This window comes from Symphalangus syndactylus, chromosome 10 (genome assembly GCF_028878055.3).
Source record: "Symphalangus syndactylus isolate Jambi chromosome 10, NHGRI_mSymSyn1-v2.1_pri, whole genome shotgun sequence".
Taxonomy (NCBI): Eukaryota; Metazoa; Chordata; class Mammalia; order Primates; family Hylobatidae; genus Symphalangus; species Symphalangus syndactylus.
The window spans coordinates 90,295,010-90,317,008 of NC_072432.2; the positions used below are offsets into that span (position 1 = coordinate 90,295,010).

At 46.6% G+C, this 21,999-nt stretch overlaps 2 protein-coding genes and 1 pseudogene across 39 annotated transcripts in view; 1 reads left to right on the top strand and 2 right to left on the bottom strand.

Annotated features, from left to right (window-relative positions):
• PRPF40B (pre-mRNA processing factor 40 homolog B) overlaps window positions 1-21,999 on the bottom strand; it is a 74,936-nt gene that overhangs the window by 11,711 nt on the left and 41,226 nt on the right. For 7 of the 32 annotated variants that reach the window (XM_055294978.2, XM_055294977.2, XM_055294976.2 and 4 more), the window contains exons 1-7: window positions 9,352-9,518; window positions 2,336-2,416; window positions 2,098-2,115; window positions 1,418-1,561; window positions 1,039-1,104; window positions 340-367; window positions 79-104 (exon numbers count right to left, since the gene is read on the bottom strand). In XM_055294978.2, the coding sequence (XP_055150953.2) occupies window positions 79-104; window positions 340-367; window positions 1,039-1,104; window positions 1,418-1,561; window positions 2,098-2,115; window positions 2,336-2,416; window positions 9,352-9,354 (366 nt within the window). In that variant the 5' untranslated portion in view covers window positions 9,355-9,518. The other 25 variants (XM_055294981.2, XM_055294980.2, XM_055294964.2 and 22 more) reach the window with 17 other exon arrangements.
• FAM186B (family with sequence similarity 186 member B) overlaps window positions 9,632-21,999 on the top strand; it is a 44,824-nt gene continuing 32,456 nt past the window's right edge. For 4 of the 7 annotated variants that reach the window (XR_010113880.1, XM_055294987.2, XM_055294986.2 and 1 more), the window contains exon 1: window positions 21,464-21,706. Coding sequence is in view for 3 of the 7 variants with exons in the window: in XM_055294987.2 (XP_055150962.2) it covers window positions 21,611-21,706 (96 nt within the window). In the remaining 4 variants the exon portion in view is untranslated. Of the gene's footprint in view, window positions 10,568-14,655; window positions 14,777-19,669; window positions 19,784-21,463; window positions 21,707-21,999 lie in introns of those variants that run through there. The other 3 variants (XM_063610504.1, XM_063610503.1, XM_063610505.1) reach the window with 3 other exon arrangements.
• LOC129491640 (HIG1 domain family member 1A, mitochondrial-like) lies at window positions 10,885-16,104 on the bottom strand (annotated as a pseudogene).

Below are 21,999 nucleotides of genomic sequence, written 5' to 3' on the forward strand. Positions count from 1 at the left end.
CCTCACCCCAAAGATTTAACTATCAGTCCCCCACTCTCAGGCTTTCTACCCAGAGACCCCTGAGCTGGAAGAACTCACCGGAGGGCCTGTCCCAGCTACAGCAGCTAGAAAAAAAAAAGCCAAAGGATACATACTAAGTCTTTGCTCCAACCTCCATTTTATCCCCACCTATGCCTCCCATATTCCAGCCCCAGTAAATAGTCCCCTGGTCCCATCAATATCCCAGACTCCTTGGCATCCCAACAGGCATGATCCAGGGTGGGCTCCAGTCCATGGTCCCCTCTCCCTTATGCCCCCCAACCTCCGAGCCTGGGGGGGGCAGGCCCCCAGAAGACTCACAGCTGGCGGTGTCCGCACCTGGAGCCGTCTGCCGAAGAAAGAGGAGGGGGAAGGGTTGGGGCCAAGCCCAGTGGCCCCCAGGACCCAGGCCATGGGGGATGGAGAAGCAGGCCAGGCCAGAATCCATGTGTCCTGCTCCTAGTGATCTCTGCTCCCTAACAGGCTTCCCCCACCCTTCAGGGCCATAGCTCTGGGATCCCAGGGGAGAATCGCGTAGCAGCTCCATTCTTCGTTCTCCTCAAGTGAGAGTATTTGGTTGAGACAACTCCTGAGGCTCATTCCTTCACAGTGGATGCCAAATTCTATATCCTACCCAGACTGTGCTACACTGAGCAATAGCATAAGAAGGCACAGCAAGATCCCCAGGTGCTACTGACTCTTCTGGGGACAAAGAGGATGTGAAGAACTGTATTCATGTGTCCACAGTGTGTGGCTCTGTGAGGATAAGTGTGCTCCTTAAGGGAGCTAGACAGGCCTTTGTGAGTAACAAGAGAATGTATATGCCTTTGGGGATGAGTGGGAAAGTAGAAGAGCTGAGTACATGGCTGGCGAGGAGGATTTGAGTGTGGGGAGTGCTGCCGGGGACCTGGGTGGATACGAAGAGAAGAGGGAAAGAATGGAGGTCATAGTCCTGTATTCCAAGTCAGACTCACGGGACTGCAGGGCAGAGCCTGCTACCTGCTGGCCCCTAGTGCTTACCGCTGCGGTGACAGGCACCGCTGGCATCAGCATTCCTGGCATCATCGGAGGTACCATTCCTGGTATCTATGGATACAAAGAAGACAGAAACCAACCACCAAGGTAAGGGCTGGAACAGGAGGGACAGGGTACCTCAAAGGGTCCTGAGAGATCTCACTGGAGCCATGACCCTCACTTGGGCACTTCCTCAGACAACCCCCAGATTCTGGCCTCTCACCTTGCCTGATAGTTGTCTGTCATTCAGCAGACAAATCCACATGGGTCTGGCCCAAAGCTCCCTTCCTTCCCCAGTTTCTGAGGCCTACATGCCTGCTCTTATCTCCACCCCTAGCTAAACTGACAGGGTTTTCTGAGGCCCCAGGGGAGGAAAGACAATTACCTGTGTGAGTGGTGGTGGTGCCCCCATTGGTGGAAGCATTGGGGGCAGGATGCCAGGTGGCATGGGGGGGATAGCTGGTGGTCTCTGACTCATGGGGGGAAGCCCCATCGGAGGAAAGGGTGGGGGGATCCCTGGAGGGGGCATCTGGAAATGAGGAAAGGAAGAGATACTGAGCAGGGAAGACACCGCCTTGTCAGAGGCAGAGAGGACCTGTCAGGAAATACCACCGCCTCCCTCCCCGACCCTCCACCCTGCTCTAAGGCAATTCCAAGGCTTTAGTTTGAGAAGCACAAGGCATGAAACTGCCTCCCTCCTCACCACTGAGAAAGACTGATAACTGGGGTCTAACAGGCAAGCACACAGCTTCTTAATTATAACGGGAAAGGAAAGGAATAAGGGAAGTTTAACAGCACCAGACTGAGACTGGAAGGCTCCACCTCTTCAGCAATTCTCCCCCAAAGAGGCCTCTCAGATGAAGGGGCAGAAGGCAGGTATCCAGGTACCCAAGTACCCCAGTCCCCTGCCTCCCATCCCTTTCTCTCCAACTCATGACCACCAATGCCATTCCAGCCCGAAATCTGTGGCATATTTAAAGAGCATAGGTAAGGAGTAGTGAAAGAGATAGATAGTCCCACCCTGCCCTCACATTAATGGGGTCTTTTCCCTTCCACTTCTCCTACCTCCAGCCCCAGTGTGTCCTAAGGTCAAAAAGACAAAGGGGGAATTGTCAATGTTATGTACTGAGAGCTTCACAATAGCTCTCCCCAACCCAATGCCCAAGTAAAACCATCCCTCTTCCAAGGGCAGCAAAAGGGGCATTACAGGAAACCTGTGCTGGTGATGCAGCAGTGGCTAGGGGCTGGGGAGTTGGGGGTGCAGGCTGGAAAAGCCAAGCCCAGGGAAAGACATAAAACTTACGAAGGGTGGTGGCATCATGGGGGGCCCCGGTGGGAAGGGGGCAGGCGCTGCTGGGGGCCGGGGACCAGAATCGGGAACCGACTGTTGAGGGAGAGAAAAGTCATAGGACCCAGGATGGGCACAGAGATGGGCTTTTTGCAGAAGGGAAGCAGAAGTGGTGAGGATGAAGAAGGAGCACAAAGTTCAGGAGGGTCTTCAAGCCCGATTTCCTGCCCACCCCAAGCCCTTAGCCCTTGGTAGGTTTGCTCTCTCTTGTGCCAGCTCAGAGCCAGCTGGCTGAGCCCCTTGAATGTCATCTTTATTTTGAAAGTTTCCATTTTGTCAAAGCAACAGAAAAGATGAAGGAGGCTTCACTACAGGCACAGACTGGCTCTACCTAAGGCTTCTAATCCATTCTCCTGCCTGTGGGCAAGGCTGTGCCTCTTTCAAATAAGTTAGAGGTCTCTTTTATTCCCAAAGTATCTAGGGAGGGAGTCGCCTCTTTTATAGTTCCCCTACCTTAATTAGCCCAGTTACAGAGATTCAATCCAAAGCTTGCTCAACACAAATAGTCGCTAGTCCTTTAAAATGCTTGTCTCCCTAATTCTCATCTCTTCATGACCAGCTTCCTCCCCTAACTGACCTCATCCTTAGCCACCTACTTTCTTTGACATCTTCCACTTCCAATCGCCAGCTTCATCTCTTTGGCTTTACCTCCATCCCCTTTTTGGTGTCCATCCCCTCCTCTACAAATCCTGAACTATCTCCCTGTGGATGTAGGCTTTGAACAGCTTAGGTTGCCCTATCCTACCCCCAATGGCTGTCCGCATCCCATCCTTTAGTTCTCAGCTTAAGTATCACTTATTTTAAGACGACCTCCTGACTCTATTTAAAGTAGCTCCTTCCTATTTCTCTGTCTGATCCCCTTTTTAGTTTCCTCATGTACATAATTTTGTAATTATTATGTTTGCCTGGATATGTTTTCCCCAACAAGAGTGTAATAACATTCCATGAAGACAGGGATCATATCTGACTTGTTGGAAGCTATATTCCTGGTACCTACCAGCATCTGGCACACAATAGGTATTCAGCAAATATTGAACGAATGAAGAACAAACGGAACAAATCTCTATATAGAACCTTCTACTTCTAAAAATTCATTTTATAGGCATAGCCCTACATGGCCAAAATGCTGTATGTTTAAGGTTTTCATTTCAGTATTATTTGTAAAAACAGAAGATTGGAATCAGCCTAAACAGCCACCGGTAAGGAGCTATGAAATTATATATACACATAAAATGCAATGCTATACAATTATAAACAAGAATGAAGCAGCTTATTGTCTCGATATGATCTATAAGATATATTAACAACTGGGAAAAACAAGGTGTAGCAAACTTTTATCATTTGTATAAAAATCAGAGACAAAAGATGATACACAAGAAATGGTAGAAAGGGACAGAGGTAAAGGGGAGACTTTTCCCTGTATGGCTTTTTTATCTTTTGAATACGCAGCCATCTGACTATATTGCCCATTCAAAAACAAACAAACAAACAAACTCACTGTAAGTGAACTGAGGCTTGGAGATGCAGCTAAAAGGCCCAGCCCTTCTGCCTCTTTGCCTGAAAGTTAGGGGGTGATAGGGAGGAATCCCAGGGAAAGGTGGTATCTGGCTGAAGACAAGGTACCTCACTGCTGCCAATTTCCCCTATGCTGAGAATGCTCAGCATTTAAAAACGCCCTTCATGTCTACCTTTAAAATATCTGTTCCTAGCCGGGCGCAGTGGCTCACACCTGTAATCCCAGCACTTTGGGAGGCTGAGGTGGGCAGATCATGAGGTCAGGAGATCGAGGCCATCCTGGCCAACACGGTGACATCCTGTCTCTACTAGAAATAACAAAAACAAAATTAGCCAGGCATGATGGCAGGCGCCTGTAGTCCCAGCTACTCGGGAGAGGTGGGAGAATGAGGTGAACCCGGGAGGCGGAGCTTGCAGTGAGCCAAGGCGCCACTGCACTCCAACTCCAGCCTGGACGACAGAGCAAGATTTCGTCTCCAAAAAAAAAAAAAAAAAAAAAATTATGTTCCTGGCTTGGTGCGGTGGCTCATGCCTGTAATCCCAGCACTTTGGGAGGCCAAGTGGGCAGATCACCTGAGGTCAGGAGTTCGAGACCAGCTTGGCCAACATGGTGAAACCTCTACTAAAAATACAAAAATTAGCCAGGTGTGGTGGTGCACGCCTGTAGTCTCAGCTACTGGGGAGGCTGAGGCACGAGAATTGCTTGAACCCAGGAGGTGGAGGTTGCATTGAGCTGAGACTGCACCACTGCACTCCAGCCTGGGTGACAGAGTGAGACACTCTCAAAAAGACAAAACAACAACAACAAAAAAAAACTGTCCATCTTGTCCTAAGAAGAAAAGGGTATGAGCTAAACTACTCCAATGTGACTCACCTTTTCTAAGTGCTCAACTGCTTTAGTTCTGTATTCAGACTTGCTCTTGCCCCTGATGCTTTCCTCAGCATGGGAAGTCAGAAACTAATCAATAGTGGAGGAAATACAATTTTCTGTGTCACACTTTCCCATCTCAAGCTGCCTCAGGAGCCTCTCTAACATCTTTGGGTCCTACCAGGCTCCAGGGGAGCCCGTCTCAGAGACTGGCACCACACCATTCAGTTGTCCAAATGGAAACCTATGAGTCACTCTCCACAACTCCCTCTTCCTTGCCAATAAATCACCAAGTCTTGTTAACTTTACCTCCTCAAGATTTCTTGAATCTATCCATTTCTCTCCATTTCCTTTTCCACCACCCATCTTGCCCAAGCCACCATCTTTTTTCATCTAATTGCAGTGACCTCCCAACTGTTTTCCCCACATCCACTCCAATCGGCAGCTATAACAAGCTCTTCAAAGTGCACCTCAGACTGTTAGTCCCCTGCTTAAAACTCTTCAATGGCTTCCCACTGCTCTTAGGGTAAATAGTAAACCCCCTGAGCAGTAAGGCTCTGAGGGGGTCTGCTACCCAGCTACCTTGCCAACCTCCCCCATGCTGAGCTCCTGGGTCTCAGCTCCAGCCCTACTCACCTTCTCTCAGCACTCCCACCTCAGGCATCCACCTTTGCCTGAGAAAACTGGGTTGGCCCTGCCAACCCCACACACCTTGCCTACATACACTTCACATCTACCAATCATTTCTTCACGAAAGCTTTTCCCAACTCCCTGAACTAGTCACAGCCCTCTTCTATATACTTGTACAACACCATGTACCTTCTCCTTCAGCAATTATTCATTAGAATTTTATAGTTATTTGTATAATCCTGATTATATTATTCTTCTATTTGGCATGAATAAAAAACAAATGCTGCCAATTAAATTACAATATCCTGTCAATTTGAAGATGCATCCTGACTTGACAAATGTTCAAATACGAGTCTCAGAATTAATGAAATATAATATCCGTGGCCCCTACTAGACTGAAAACACTGAAGGGCAGGGACTTCATCTGTTTTTGCTCACCTCATATCCAGTTCCCATTGTGTTTTCCTTACCACCATTGATGGGTACAAAGTAGGTGCTAATAAATATGTGTTAATTTAATGACTAAATGGTCTTGGCAAGTCCTACAAAACAGTAGGGGGCCACTGGTAAGTTAGGTCTAGTAGTTATTCAGGGAACATAGAATGTCAGAACTGGAGGAGACCCTGACAGTCACCCAAGGTATCCCCCTTTTTCAGGGAATAATTTGTCCAAGGAGCACCGCTGGTTAGGGACAGAACCGGGACTGGATCCAATCTGCCCTCTGGCCCTCCTCCCTTAAAAGCAAAGCTCCTGCCACATGAAGCAGGTCTGTTTGCAATCTAGTACATCTCCTGCAACCTAAGTGATTAAATCACCAACGATTCAACATTTTATTGAGAACTTACCGGTTCCTGACTGCCTACCCTACAAAATCTTTCTTCTAACAGTCAAAGCCTTGCAACGAAGGCCACCCCACACTCTTTTTTGCTCATCCTGACTCAATGGCTTCCCTCCTCCTCTCTTTGCACAGAATTGTTAGATTACCCTCAAGTGAAACACATTTCTTTTATTCTACAGTCTCATGCTTTGTTCAAGATGATCCAATATTCACCTCCTTCAGGTTACCCTTATGACTATCCCACACACATACACACACTCCTACCTGTGTCCCTTCAGGATAAATGATGCACTACTTTGCAGAGTGACATGATACTCTGTGAATGTTTGCTGGGTGTTTCATGTGGGACTGCTTGTCTCCCACTCATGTGGGGATTTCCCTACATTTAGGGATTGAGTTTTCTCCTTTTATACCTCCCCCAAGTGTTTAGTCAGGGCCCTGCACACAAAGTGCTGTGATAAAATGCAGTCTCATCTCTAACCTTATTAGATTTTTGCATACTGGAATATCCTAAAATGCACTTTGAAAACAGTGTGTACACGTGTGCATATGTACATCTGTATAAATTCTCTGACATATAGGCTGTGACAGAGAGAGGTAGCTTGGCAAAGGTCTTTGTGGCTTGGAAAAAGGAAATTGGAATGAAATGTTGGCATGAGAAAACCTAATAAAGCTAACTGTATACAGTCATTTTCAACTTGGGATGAAGACCTCTGGCCAGAATTCAGACACTGTCCTATTCTGGACAGTTCCCCACAGAGGACAGAACAATGGAATAAACATAAACCACTACGGAACTTCCAAAGCCCTTCCTTCCCTGAGCTTCCCGTGTTCTGTCCCTGCTTTCCTGAAACACCCCATCCCTCTCCTACCTGCTGCAGTGCCATAAAACTTTGGGTTTTATTTTATTTCTGGGTGAGAATATGAAGACATGACTAGTGACAGGGAAGGGTACAGAAATGGTTGCTGAAAGAGAAACAGATCCTGTGTCTTCCCTAGAACAAAAACACATTTGTGGGCTGAGAGATGAAGAGACACTTGATCATCTGATCATCATATGTTCACCTCGGCCAGTGAGGGGCCACCCCTTTCCCACCACCAAAGATGCAATCAATACTTCTGAGACTTTGCATCTAAGGGGCATCTCAGAACTTAGCACTCATTAGAATAAAAGGAGAAAAGGACAAGAATGGAGAGGCAGAAGGAAAAGAACAGAAAGAGGGAATGATAACAGCTAATAGCTAATATTTACTGAGCACTTATTATGAGCCAGATACTGTGTCAAACACTCATTTAATCCTGGCAACCATCTTTGAGATTATTATTCCCATTTTACAGATAAAGAAACTGAGGTTCAGAGATTAAGTAACCTGACCAAGGTTCCAAGACATTAAATGGGAGAGGCAGGTTTGGAATCCAAGCAGTCTGACCCCAAAGCCTGTGCTTTCAACCAGTTCACAAAGCTGCCTCCCAGCAAGGATGATGGCGCCACAGATGATACTTCTTACATTCAGATACATTTCCTTTTTTCTTTTTTAACCCCAATCCTTATACAATCCAGAAATCCTCAGCGAGCCAGGTGTTCCCAAGGTCTGCTTGCTCTGACTCACTCCCACTCCCTGAAGATGAAGGCTGGGAGGCACATCTCTCAAAAAGTGGTAGCCATCATAAAAAAAAAAAGGCGAGAGACCAGCTGGTGACCCTGTAATCTACCTGTGGCCCTTCTTCAGCTGCCCCAAACAGCACCTGCCCTTCCGTTTCAAAGACCATCTTAGTTTCCAACTTTCCTGGATCAGCCCTACTCTTCCTCTTGCTCCCCAAAGATCTGCCTTACTAGAAAGTATCTTCCTGTTGCTTTTTTTTTTTTTTTTTTGGAGACAGAGCTTCGCTCTTGTTACCCAGACTGGAGTGCAATGGCGCGATCTCAGCTCACCACAACCTCTGCCTCCCGGGTTCAAGCGATGCTTCCGCCTCAGCCTCCAGAGTAGCTAGGATTACAGGCATGCGCCACCACGCCTAATTTTGTATTTTTAGTAAAGACGGGGTTTCTCCATGTTGGTCAGGCTGGTCTCCAACTCCTGACCTCAGGTGATTCGCCCGCCTCGGCCTCCCAAAGTGCTGGGATTACAGGCATGAGCCACCGCGCCCGGCCCCTGTTGCTTCTTTCTGATCCTGCCATCTCATCACTCTCCCTCTGATGAAGCGAGTGTTACTTTTGGTCTCCATCATTGTGGAGTTAGGTTTCAACCTCCTCCTCTCCTTAGAGTTCTTCCATCCCTCCAACAGGATAGGCTAGCCGGCCCCAGCCCGCAGGCTTTCTGTCTACCATCCCCCCCGCACCCGTGGGGATTTCTCCAGCCCCAGCCCAAGGCCTCGCCTCCATCTTCATCCTTTCCTTTGCTTCCCTACCAAACCCATTCTCCTAAACTTCCTCCTCAAAAACCTATTCATTTAGACCCTGGAAGAGATCTGGATTTAATTTTCATGCATTTCCTTTTTTAAAAAATTGATGGGAAATCTGAGGCCCAAAGAAAGGTAGTGACTTGCCCAAGGTCACACAGAGTCGTTAGTTTGTTGATGGCCTGGGCTGGGAGCCCCTTTCCTCAGAGGCCCTCTCTTCGCCTCAGGAGACAAGCTCTTGCAAATGCAGGAAGGTGAAGCAGAGTCCCCAAGTGGTCTGAGGAGCACCCAGGCTTCCAAAGGGAACTGGCGCTGGGGCTGGGGGAGGGGCATGTCGCACACCAAATATCCCAGGAGGGGAAACTGGTCACCACCTGTCCCCTGGTCCCGAGTCCCCTCATGTCTGCCCTCTCTCTTCTTTCCCGATCTTTCTCCGCGAACCCACCCCCACCTCTCCCATTCCCACTCCTCACCCCGTCCCGCCACTCTCGCCCTTTTCGCCCCCGGTCAGGCTCCATCATGGCCTCCCCCGCCCCTTCGCCCCCAGTCCCCACCCCCATCCCCCCTCCCGGGCTCTCTTCCCTCACCCTCGGCCCCCCTCGCCCTCCCCGGGGTCCCAGCTATCCCCAGCGGCCTCCCCGCCCCCTCGGCCACGGCCCGGGCCGCAGGGGGCGCTGTGGGACCGCCCCGAGCCCCTCCACCCCCGCGCGGGGATGTTACCATGCCAGAGCCTCCGAGCAGCTGGGCCGGCTCAGCCCACCCGCCAGTAAGAGCCGCTCTGATTGGCCAGACCGCAGCCGGGAGGGCGGGGCCGGCGGGGGGTCGCACCCCTTCGTGGCCGGGGCTCCGGTGGCTCCCGCCGGCGAGCGGGGCCCCAACCGGCCCGGTGTGTTTGGTCCCGCCCCCCCGGCGCGGAGAACCAGGCCCCGCCCCCGCGCCGCCGAGTCCTGGGTCCGCCCCCCGGGGGGCGGGGCACGCCTGCTCCCGCCTCTGACTGACGGTCGGGGGCCGGCGCCTCTGCCTCTCCCAGCTGCCTACGTCCTGGCTTCGCAGTCGCCGGCGCTCCAGGCGCCGAAGCGTTCACGCCCTTTGTAGGGTGCCTTTGCGCTGCACAGCGAATTTAATTTGCTGTGTAGTTCTTTTACAGTACTTTTAAGTTAATTAACTCCAGAACTATTTGTTGAGCTCCTGTGAGGTGGCAGGGTCTGTCTCGGGGACTGAGCACACTGCAGCTTGAAAAAAAAAAAAAAAAAAGACAAATCCCCGAAATCACGCCCTTGTGGGGCGTACACGTGCTTCTCGCGTGACCCTGAAGTTCACTTTTGGGACCTGGCTCCCACTGAGCGCTGAACTCATGAAAGCAGGGCCCACTCTGACAGAAGTTAAAAATGTGAGGTACATGCTTGCTGTGCGGCTGCGGAAACTGTAACCTGGGGCTCTGCGGTGAATGCGCTGAAGGCCTTGGGGCTGGAGAGTGACGAGCCCCAGGCACACGGGTGCAGAAAGGCGCTGACCGCCAGCCTGCAAAGCCCCGCAAAAGGCGCTTCCTGTTCCCTTTATTCCCCCTTCACCTGAGCCGGGACTCGCGTGATGCCGTGCTAGGTTCCTGAGATCCGAAGAACTCCGGAGAGGTAGAAAAACTCCTGACACGAAGGAGAAGTCCTGAGTTAGAGGTGACACCTGAGAGGAAAAGGAAGTGGGATTCACCCTTGTGGGCTGCTGTAGAGAGAAAATGCTTTGTGGTTTAATCAAAATGATACCCACATGGTCTCAAATGAAGGCCCAGCTCTGCGGTTTTCTTTTCTTATTTGAGGCAGCGTATTGATCTGTCACCCAGGCTGGAGTGCAGTGGCCCAATCAGGGTTCACTGCAGCCTCAGCCCCTCCTGGTCTCAACTGGTCCATCTCCCTCAGCCTCCGAGTAGCTGGGACTACAGGTATGTGCCACCACACCCGGCTAATTTTGTAACTTTTTGGAGACGACGTCTCCCTGTGTGTACTGCCCAGGCTGGGTCCTGTGGTTTTCAAACTTTTTGGGGGCGGTGAGGAGACTGGCGCGCGGCCCGCAGCCGCCGCCGCGGCGGCGAGAGAAGGGAACGGAGGGGGCGGGCGGGGGAGGGGGACGGACCACCCGCGGCCTCTCGACCGCTCCCACCTTCCCCCGGGGGCTGCCGCGATGCCCGCGCAGCTGGGGCGATTTTCAAACTATTATTGAGATCTGTAAGTATAGCAGAAGTGGTCCAGAGGTTCCGTGAACTTTTATGAATTACATTTTTATTTTTAAAATGTTTTTCTTTTTAATGAAATATTTCTTAGAACATGTACACACGTATAGAATCAAATAATTGTACCAGATTTGTTAAGACAAACAACAGAGCCCTGCCCCCATCGTCTTCCCCTCTCTGGAAGCAACGTTTTCACCTCTTTTAGCTGTTTCTTCTGGCATTTACCTTCACATCTCCGGCCTTCCTCCAGCTGCAGCCCTCCCCCCAGGGCAAGGGGTCCAAGGGGATTTGCCCATGCAAAGCACACTTGCCCAGGAATAGACCATATTCTGAATACCGGGGACCCTGGAATTCCCTGCCCAGCTTCCTCCTTGGGTCTGTCCTCCCCAGGGAGACCTTGTGTTTTTTTCCTGCACAAATTTTTATTTTTCCTGGAATTAATAATCTTGTTTTTAAAAATCATTTATTTTATATGTATTTCTCACAAAATCTACCTGAAATTCTTCCCCCAGTTGCTTAAATCTCCTATCAGAATATCTAGATATAGCAGAGAATTTTCTCCATTTCATCTTCTTGAAGACATCACTGCTGGAGACTGCTGACCTTCTCCAATCTGACTGTTCATCCCCTCACCTTGCTGCACATCTGGCAACCTGGCATCTCTTTTCTCATTCTCCTGGGCATGTTCTTTGCCTCATTCTTTTGTTGTTGTTTTGTTTTGTTTTTGTTTTTGTTTTGTTTTGTTTTGAGACAGAGTCTCGCTCTTGTTGCCCAGGCTGGAGTGCAGTGGCCCACTGAACCTCCACCACCTGGGTTCAAGCTATCCTCCTGCCTTAGCCTCCCAAGCAGCTGGGACTCCAGGCGTGCACCACCACACCCGGCTAATTTTTGTATTTTTAGTAGAGACAGGGTTTCACCATGCTGGCCAGGCTGGACTCGAACTCCTGAGCTCAAGTGATCTGCCTGCCTCGACCTGGCAAAGTGTTGGGATTACAGGCGTGAGTCACTTTGCCTGGCTGCCTCAACTCTTCTGTGGGATTTTTATTTGCCATATTCTATGCTTTTATTTTTTTTTTATTTTTTTGACATGGTCACTTATTTTTATAACAATACATATACCATGTTATCACCATGGAATGTAAATTCAGGTTAGACAAGAGAATTTCACAAGTGTAATGGCATTCTGTAGTATAGAAAAGCATGTGTATAATGTCTGTTCAAACCAGTTTGCTTATAAATCATTAATTCCATTATAGGTAATATGTTTCGTTTAACGTTTACAATTCTTATGGAGAAAATAACACACACATTTAAAAAGTGTTCTTCAGTTACCTTTCCATGAGTGCTTGAAATACATGTTTCTGTTTCAAGACGACATTTAAAAATTATTCTTATATTACAGCAGCAAATATAGATGTCTACAATTACAAAAGGACTAAACTGGAATTCATAAGTTATTCTCATGTTTACAGTTAAGATTCTTTAATAAATACTACTACTATGCAGCTCTATTGTAAGCTTCCTAGATTTGATTTAAACACATACACATATATACTTTCAGCTGTGAGAGGTTTTACAAGTTATAGTCCATGCACTTTTTTTTTTTTTTTGTATTTTTAGTAGAGATGGGGTTTCATTGTGTTAGCCAGGATGGTCTCAATCTCCTGACTTCATGATCCACCTGCCTTGGCCTCCCAAAGTGCTGAGATTACAGGCGTGAGCCACCATACCCAGCCTCCATGCACTTTTTTGACAGAGTTCTAAAAGAGCCAGCCAGCCAGTCCACAAGACAGGCAGAAAAAAGTTAAATTAACTGGGGCAAATAGGACTCATATAACAACCAAAACATGCAAGATTCTGCAGCAAACTAGGAGTACTTCAAGGTTGGTTTGCTATCTTCTTTAGAACTAATATTATCTTAACAGTTTAAGAAGGTGGACATTTCAACACCATCATTTAGGTGACATGTTTCTTTTGTGTTAATTTGACTCCCCTGAATGACCTAGTTAGTAAACTAGTCACTAGTAATTCAGTCACCAGGCAAATCAAGCCTGCAAGAAAGGCCAGTATTCACAATGCCATGTTATCAGCTGAACCCACTCAAATAGTTTATTTTCAGCATTAATATGTAGCTTCAATAATGAGATGTGGACGCGGTGGCTCATGCCTGTAATCCCAGCACTTTGGGAGGCCGAGGTGGGTGGATCACTTGAGGTTAGGAGTACAAGACCAACCTGGCTAATATGGTGAAACCCCGTCTCTACTAAAAAAAAATACAAAAATTAGCTGGGCGTGGTGACAAGCACCTGTAATCCTAGCTACTCAGGAGGCTGAGGCAGGAGAATCACTTGAACTCAGGAGGCAGAGGTTGCAGTGAGAGAGATTGTACCACTGCACTCTAGCCTGGGCAACAGAGCAAGACTCCATCTCAAAAAAAAAAAAAAAAAAAAAGAGATGCCTAACTAAAGAAGCAAGCTCCTCCAACAAGACCAAGATAGCATCTCTTCTAAGGTGTGGGTTTTGCCCAGAATTCCCGATACATGGAATGATAGCCCATACCAACAGTCATTGCTCCTTCAACAAAGCCTTGGGCTGCCACACACATGTGGATCAGATGATGCAACATTTTAGTATTTCCCCTGCTCTTCAATTTATATAATACATATGCAACAATTGCTGCAAAACCTGCCATTCTAGTGGGGATGAATGGTGCCTCTTTAGCTTTTCAAATACGTTTGGATCCCTGATTTTCATCATATGAAGAAAGGGAAACATCTGTGTCTGTTGACACAGTGATTGCTTGAATAAGCTCCCTAGAGCGAGAAAACCCCCTCACACACCAACCGGCTTCTGATCCCCACCTGTGCCTGTGTTTTTCTTGATTTATAACACTCCCGCTTTTTTGAGGAGACCATCATCCAGAAGCTTCCTGAGAAAGGGAGCAGTAAATTATTTTGGAACTTTGCATGTTTGCTGTTGTCATTTTTCAACTGTGACCCTTGGATTGGTTGTTTGGCTGGGTAATGAATTCCTTCAGAATTATGAAGGCATTGCTACATGGTCTTCTAGCTTCTGACACTGCTGTGGAGAATGAGAAGTCTGAAGCCTTTTAATTCCTTGTCCTTTCTAGGTGACTTTTCCCCTCTCTGAACTTCTTGTTTCCAATGTTCTGAAATTGCAGTGATATGTCTTGGTGAGTGGCTATTATCTTCCATTGTGCTGGGCACTCAGTGCCCCTCACTTTTGGGGAATAATCTTGAATCATCCTATTGGTGATTTCTTCGTATTTTCTCTATTCTTTCTTTTTTGGAACTCCTATTACTTGGACGATGGACCTGTTAAACTGGTCCTTCTAATTTCTTATTTTTCTCTCTAGCTTTGCATCTTTTTTACTTTATTTTCTGGGAGATTTCCTTAACTTTATCTCCCCATTCTTCTGAGTTTTTCCATCTTTTAAAGGTTTTAATCACTTTCACTTTATTTTTATTCTCTGAATTGTCCTCTTTATAGCATATTTTGTTTCAGGGTTATCTTATCTCAGAAGCTGTTACTGATAGTTCTGTCATTTTTTTTTCTCTGCATAATCTCTGCTCCAAATTTCTTTTTCTGTTGTTTTGGTCTCTGTCTTCTATATTAGATTATTTTCTTGGAGGTCTTAGAATCCTTGGTTGTCTGCTCACACTTAAGGATGGGTCACCTAAAAGCTGACTGGAAGCATTTGTTCTCTGTCTGTTCAGGTGGTACATGGATGGGCTTGTCAGTCATGAGCTTCTTTTTTTTTTTTTTTTTTTTTTTTTCAGACAGAGTCTCGCTCTGTCGCCAGGCTGGAGTGCAGTGGCGTGATCTCAGCTCACTGCAACCTCCAACTCCCTGGTTCAAGCAATTCTCCTGCCTCAGCCTCCTGTGTAGCCGCGATTACAGGTACGTGCCAACACGCCTGGCTAATTTTTGTATTTTTAGTAGAGACGGGGTTTCACCATGTTGGCCAGGATGGTCTCAATCTCCTGACCTCGTGATCCACCCACCTCAGCCTCCCAAAGTGCTGGGATTACAGGTGTGAGCCACCACACCCAGCCAGTCATGAGCTTCTTTGCACAATGATCTGGCTGGGAACTTCTGATGTCAGCATTCCTAGGTTTTCCTTCTCAGGGTGGTCAGACAGAGGAGATTGCCCATCTCTGGTCTGGCACAACCAATTCCATTTGCCATATAGTTCTGCCGCTGCCTTAGGGTCTATCCTTCTCTAGTGTAAGTAAGTAATCTCTCATCCATCTGGTTTCCACTTCTGAAAATATTTTGCTGGTCTCTTCTCCTGTTTCCCTGTCCTTATGGATTTATGCCTTTAAAAATCCCTTGGCTACATGGGTTTTTAGTGGACAAATTTGGATGCTCATGTTCAATCTACCGTTTTTTACCCAGAAACTTTAAGTATATTTTAACTGGTTTTAAAACAGTAGTTTAAAAATATACATATGAATATCAAATTTCTGGGTTCATGAAAACAGGCTTGTTGACATTAAATGACTTTATAATAGAAAGATATCATGAAATTAAACTTATAAAAATGTGTACTAATAAAATATTGCTTTTCTTGAGATAGGGTCTCATTCTGACACCCAGGCTAGAGTGCAGTGGTGTGGTCTCGGCTCACTGTAGCCTCTGCCTCCCAGGCTCAGGTGACCCTCCCACCTCAGCCTCCTGAGTAGCTGGGTCTACAGGCATGTATTACCACACTGGCTAATTTTTGTATTTTTTGTAGAGATGGGGTTTCACCATTTTGCCCAGGCTGGTCTCAAACTTCTGGGCTCGAGCCGTCTGCCTGCCCTGGCCTCCGAAAGTGCTGGGATTACAGGCGTGAGCCACCATGTCCAGCCAAAATATTGTTTTTGTTTTGGTTAGTGAGGGTCTGCATAAAGCTTTGCTTGAGAAGGGGTTGGGTGATTTTTTGTTTGTTTTAAAGTTTGTAAACATCTCTCCCGGGCTAGCGATCACCAAACTATGGCCTTTGAACTGTGGTGAAGGTGTTGTAGCCGGCCACCAAGATGCTCATGTGAGAGGGGCTAAGAAGGACTAATGTCTACAAGAGGGAGCATCTCAGTCCCAGGGGAAAAGGGTATGCAAATAAAGGAGACTCACCATTGGCAAAGGAGGAAGAGTTATTTCCTAACACCCTCCAGTACCTTCCTAATTGCTAGCCCTTTGCCCTGGTTGCCCACAATCCCACCACAGTCTCGAGCATTACAAAACATTGCATTTTAAAAAATCAACTTTATTGAGGTGTAATTTACATATAATGGCAATTTTAAGTGTACAATACAATGAATTTTCACAAATGTATCCAGTCATGTGACGATCACCATCATCATTTCCTTTACTCAGTCAATCTCCTCCCTGCTGACCTGGCTTCTGGCATCTACTGATCTGGTTTCTATCACTATTGTTTTGCCTTCCTAGAATTTCATGTAAGTGGAATTATATAGTTTGTAGGAGTTTGTGTCTGGCTTCTTTCATTAGTATAATGCTTTTGAAATTTTCCATGTCATTGCATGTGTTAGTAGTTCATTCCTTTGTCATGTGAAGTGGTATATTTCATCACACTGACATACTACAATTTGTTTATCCATTCGCCAGTTGATGGACTGTTGTGTTTGGGTTGTTTTCAGGTTTATCAATACTTCTGTATAGATTTATGTGTGCACATATGTTTTATAATAAATATTTAAATACTTAGGAGTGGGATTGCTGGGCTATATGCTAATGCATATTTTTAAAAAAACCTGCTGGCCGGGTGCAGTGGCTCACACCTGTAATCCCAGCACTTTGGGAGGCCAAGGCAGGTGAATGACCTGAAGTCAGGAGTTCGAGACCAGCCTAGCCAACATGGTGAAACCCCGTCTCTACTAAAAATACAAAAATTAGCCGAGCATGGTGGCGGGCGCCTGTAATCCAAGCTACCTGGGAGGCTGAGGCAGGAGAATCGCTTGAAGCCGGGAGGCGGAGGTTGCAGTGAGCTGAGATTGCACCACTGCACTCCAGCTTGGGCGACAGAGCAAGACTCCATCTCAAAAAAAAAAAACAAAACAAAAACAAACAAACAAACAAAAAAAAGCATGCCAAACTCTTTTCCAAAGTGGCTCTACATTCCCACTGGCAATATACCATGTAAGAGTTTCACTTTCCCAAAATCTTCCTCAACACTTGGTATTGTCACGCTTTTTATCATCTGACTCATTTTTATCAGAGTTGGGATCTCATGGTTTTAACTTGTACTTCCCTAATGCAATGACTAATAAGTTGAGAATCTTTTTATGTGCTTATTCGTCATTTGTATATTTTCTTTTTTTTTCTTTTTGAGACACAGTCTTGCTCTGTCACCTGGGCTGGAGTGCAGTGGCACGATCACAGCTCACTGCAGCCTTGACTTCCCTGGACTCAGTGAGCCTCCCGCCTCAGCCTCCCAAGTAGCTGGAACTACAGGCAGGTGCCACCACACCCAGCTAATTTTTGTATTTTTAGTAGAGATGGAGTTTCACCATATTGGTCAGGCTGGTCTCAAACTCCTGACCTCATGATCCACCCACCTCAGCCTCCCAAAGTACTGGGATTACAGGCGTAAGCCATTGCACCTGGCCCATTTGTATAACTTCTTTCGTGATGTGTGTATTTGAATCTTGGGTTGTTTGTCTTCTTGTTGAGTTGTAGTAGCTCTTTATCTATTCTGGATACAACTACTTTATCAAATAGATGTTTGCAAATACTTTTCAGTCTAGTCAGTAGGTTTCAATTCATTTTCTTTTGTTGTTGTTTTTAAATAATTTCAGCTTTTACTTTTTTCCATTTGTAATTATGATCATAATTTTTTTTTAATTTTTAAAAATTTCAATAGGTTTTTGGGAAACAGATGGTGTTTGGTTACATAAATAAGTTACTTAGTGGTGATTTCTGAGATTTAAGTGCACCCATCACCCGAGCAGTGTACACTGTACCCAATGAGTAGTCTTTTTTTTTTTTTTTTTTTTTTTTTTGAGACGGAGTCTCGCTCTGTCACCCAGGCTGGAGTGCAGTGGCACGAACTCAGCTCACTGCAAGCTCTGCCTCCCCAGGTTCACGCCATTCTCCTGTCTCAGCCTCCCGAGTAGCTGGGACTACAGGTGCCCGCCACCATGCCCGGCTAATTTTTCATATTTTTAGTAGAGACTGGGTTTCACTGTGTTAGCCAGGATGGTCTCGATCTCCTGACCTCGTGATCTGCCCACCTCGGCCTCCCAAAGGGCTGGGATTACAAGCGTGAGCCACTGCGCCTGGCCCCAGTGTGTAGTCTTTTATCCCTCACCCCCGCTCCCACTCTTTCCTCTGAGTCCCCAAAGTCCATTGTATCATTCTTATGCCTTTGTGTCCTCATAGCTTAGCTCCCACAACTTTTACTTTAGACTCGGGGTACATGTGCAGGTTTGTTACATGGGTATATTGCGTGAATGTTGTGGTTGGGGGTATGATTGATCCCATCACCCAGATATTGAGCATAGTGCCCAATAGTTAGTTTTTCAGCTCTTTCCTCCTTTTCTCCCTCCTGCTTCCAGTACTCCCCAGTGTCTTTTGCTGCCATATTTCTGGCCATATGTACCCAATGTTTAGCTTATAAATGAGAACACATGGTATTTGGTTTTCTATGCTTGCATTAATTTGTTTAGGATAATAGCCTCCAGCTGCATCCGTGTTGTTGCAAAGGACATTATTTCATTCTTTTTTATGGCTGTCTAGTATTCCATGGTGTGTATGGACCACATTTTCTTTATCCAAAACACTGTTGATGGTCATGTCATGGAATCAACTTGATTCCATGTTTTTGCTATTGTGAATGGCACTGTGATGGATATGAGTGCATATGTCTTTTTGGTAGAACGATTTATTTTCTTTTGGGTATATACCGAGTAATGGGATTGCTGGGTTGAATGGTAGTTCTGTTTTGTTTCGTTTTTTAATTTTTTTTTTTTTTTTGAGACAGAGTTTCACTCTTGTTGCCCAGGCTGGAGTGCAATGCCACAATCTCAGCTCACTGCAACCTCCACTTCCCAGGTTCAAGCGATTCTCCTGCCTCAGCCTCCCAAGTAGCCGAGATTACAGCCACCTGCTGCCATGCCTGGCTAATGTTTTGTATTTTTAGTAGAGATGGGGTTTCACCACGTTGGCCAGGCTGGTCTTGAACTCCTGACCCCAGGTGATCCACCCACCAGGACCTCCCAAAGTGCTAGGATTATGGGTGTGAGCCACCGTGCCCAGCCAGTTCTGTTTTATTTTGTTTTTGTTTTTTTGAGACAAGGTCTCACTCTGTCACCCAGGCTGGAGTGCAGTGGTGTGATCACAGCTCACTGCAGCCTTGACCTCCCTGGACTCAGTGATCCTCCCGCCTCAGCCTCCCAAGTAGCTGGAACTACAGGTACGTGCCACCATGCCTGGCTAAGTTTTGTATTTTTTGTAGAGATGGGGTTTTTCCATGTTGCCCAGGCTGGTCTGAACTCTTGAGCTCAAGTGATCTGCCCACCTCAGCCTCCCAAAGTTCTGGGATTACAGGCATGAGCCACTGCACCCGGCCAATTTGAGATCTAACTTTTTTTGGGGGGGGCAGGGGGCGGGGGACGGAGTCTTGCTCTGCCGCCCAGGCCGGAGTGCAGTGGCGTGATCTGGGCCCACTGCAAGCTCTGCCTCCCGGGTTCATGCCATTCTCCTGCCTCAGCCTCCTGAGTAGCTGGGACTACAGGCGCCCACACCACACTCGGCTAATTTTTTGTATTTTTAGTAGAGACGGGGTTTCACCGTGTTAGCCAGGATGGTCTCGATCTCCTGACCTCGTGATCCACCTGCCTCGGCCTCCCAAAGTGCTGGGATTACAGGCATGAGCCACCGCGCCCGGCCTCTCTTTTCTTCCTGGTAAATATGGCTAGAGTTTTATTAATTGCATTAATCTTTTCAAAACATCAGATTTTAGTTGCATTGATTTTCTTCTATTTTTGTTTGTTTTCTATTGGTCTCTATTCTTATCCTTATTATTTCCTGCCTTCTGCTTATTTTGGGTTTTTTTTTATTTGGATTTGGAAAAGTTGAAAAACTTTTCTAGTTTTTTCCTCTAAGCACTGATTTGGCAGCATCCTCAAAATTGTGATATGTTTCTATTTTTACTCGTTTCAAAGTATTTCATAACTTTCCCTGTGATTTCTTTTTTGATTCAGGGTTATATGGAAGTATGTTGCTTAATTTGTAAAATATTTGGGAATTTTCCAAAGATCTCTCAATTATTCATTTATAGTTTAATACCATAGTGGTCAGAGAACATATTTTGTATGAATTTAGCCTTCTTAGGTTAATTGATACTTGTTTTATGGCCCAAATTATGGTTTATATGATCATTGTTCCATATGCATAGGGAATAATATGTGTCCTGTTGTTGGGGAAGTGTTCTATGACTGTCAATGGAGTCAAGTTGGTTGATAGTATTTTTCAAAACCTCTATACTTTTTATTTTTTGCTACTTCTATCAACTCCTGCAAGAGAAGTGCTGGAATCTCCAACTATAATTTTGGATTTACCTATTCCTCTTTTCAGTTCTGGAAGCTTTTTGCTTCATGTATTTTGAAGCAATGTTATTAGGTGTATACACATTTAGAATTATGTCCCCCTTATTAATTGACATCTTTAGCATTATGGGATGTTCTTCCCTCTGTATGTTTGTGTGTGTGTGTGTGTGTGTGTGTCTGTGTGTCAGGGTATCTATCACTTAGGCTGGGGTGTAGTGGTGTGAACATGGCTCACTGCAGCCTTGACCTCCTGGGCTCAAGTGATCCTCCCGCCTCAACCTCTCAAGTAGCTAGGATCCCAGGCATGCGCCACCATGCCTGGCTATTTTTAAAATTTTTTTGTAGAGCTAGGCTCTCACCATGTTGCCCAGGCTGGTCTCAAACTCCTGGGCTCAAGTGATCCTCCCACCTCGGCCTCCCAAATTGTTGGGATTACAGGCGTGAGCTACTGAGCCTGGCCTCCATTTGGTTATTGATTGGCTCTAATTTTTAGAAATTTAAAATATTTTATTTAGGAAGATAACTTTTGCTAATTGCTTTTTCTTGTTTTTAGACATTAATGTTTTGTTTGGGAGCATAACATTTAGTAATTTTTAAAAAGCAACAAGTCGGCCGGGCACGGTGGCTCACACCTGTAATCCCAGCACTTTGGGAGGCCAAAGTGGGTGGCTCATGAGGTCAGGAGATCGAGACCACCCTTGCTAACACAGTGAAACCCCGTCTCTACTAAAAATACAAAAAATAAATTAGCCAGGTGTGGTGGCACCCACCTGTAATCCCAGCTACTCAGGAGGCTGAGGCAGGAGAATCACTTGAACCCAAGAAGTGGAGGTTGCAGTGAGCCGAGATCACACCACTGCACTCCAGCCTGGGCTACAGAGGGAGACTCCGTCTCAAAAAAAAAAAAGGCAACAAGTCAAGTAAATATATGTTAGGTAATGGACACAAAGCTAGATAGTGGGGAGTCTAATCTCCTAATTCTTCTAATCGAACTGATGATGTCACTGGGGAAAAGAGGATCAGTTGGAACCTGGTGTTTGGCAGTTACTGGAGGAGCTGTGCCCGGGCAGAGGGTACCCAGGAGACACCCTGGTGCCCTCAACCTCCAAAGCAGACAACATTGTGTGTCCAGGCCTGTGGAGCAGAGACACAGGATGTTTTGTGACTGACAGAGTGATCCAAAATGGAGAAGGATGACCCCCCACAGTTGGTGACTCCCACATCAGTGAAAGCCATCATCTTGAGGATTGAGGCTGCCCAGCTAACTCGAGCTCAAGAGGTAGCCCCTGAGATGAAGGAATCACCCTTACATTGGGATCTGATGTGGAGGCTGGGGACTGATCCCAGGTTTGAGCGAGATTCTAGCTCTGGGTCCTCAGAGGTCCTCGGATATTCAGCAACCCGGGTCTGCAGACAGATTAGTATAACTTTTCTCTCCTAAACTTGGCCTATGCAGAGTGAGCTGAAAGCAACCACCCACCCGAGGCAGGGCTGGGGCCAGGAAGGGGGCAGGAAGCTCGAGGATAGCCCTGAGGCACATGTGCTGGGTCTTAGAGGGTAGGAGAAAGGACC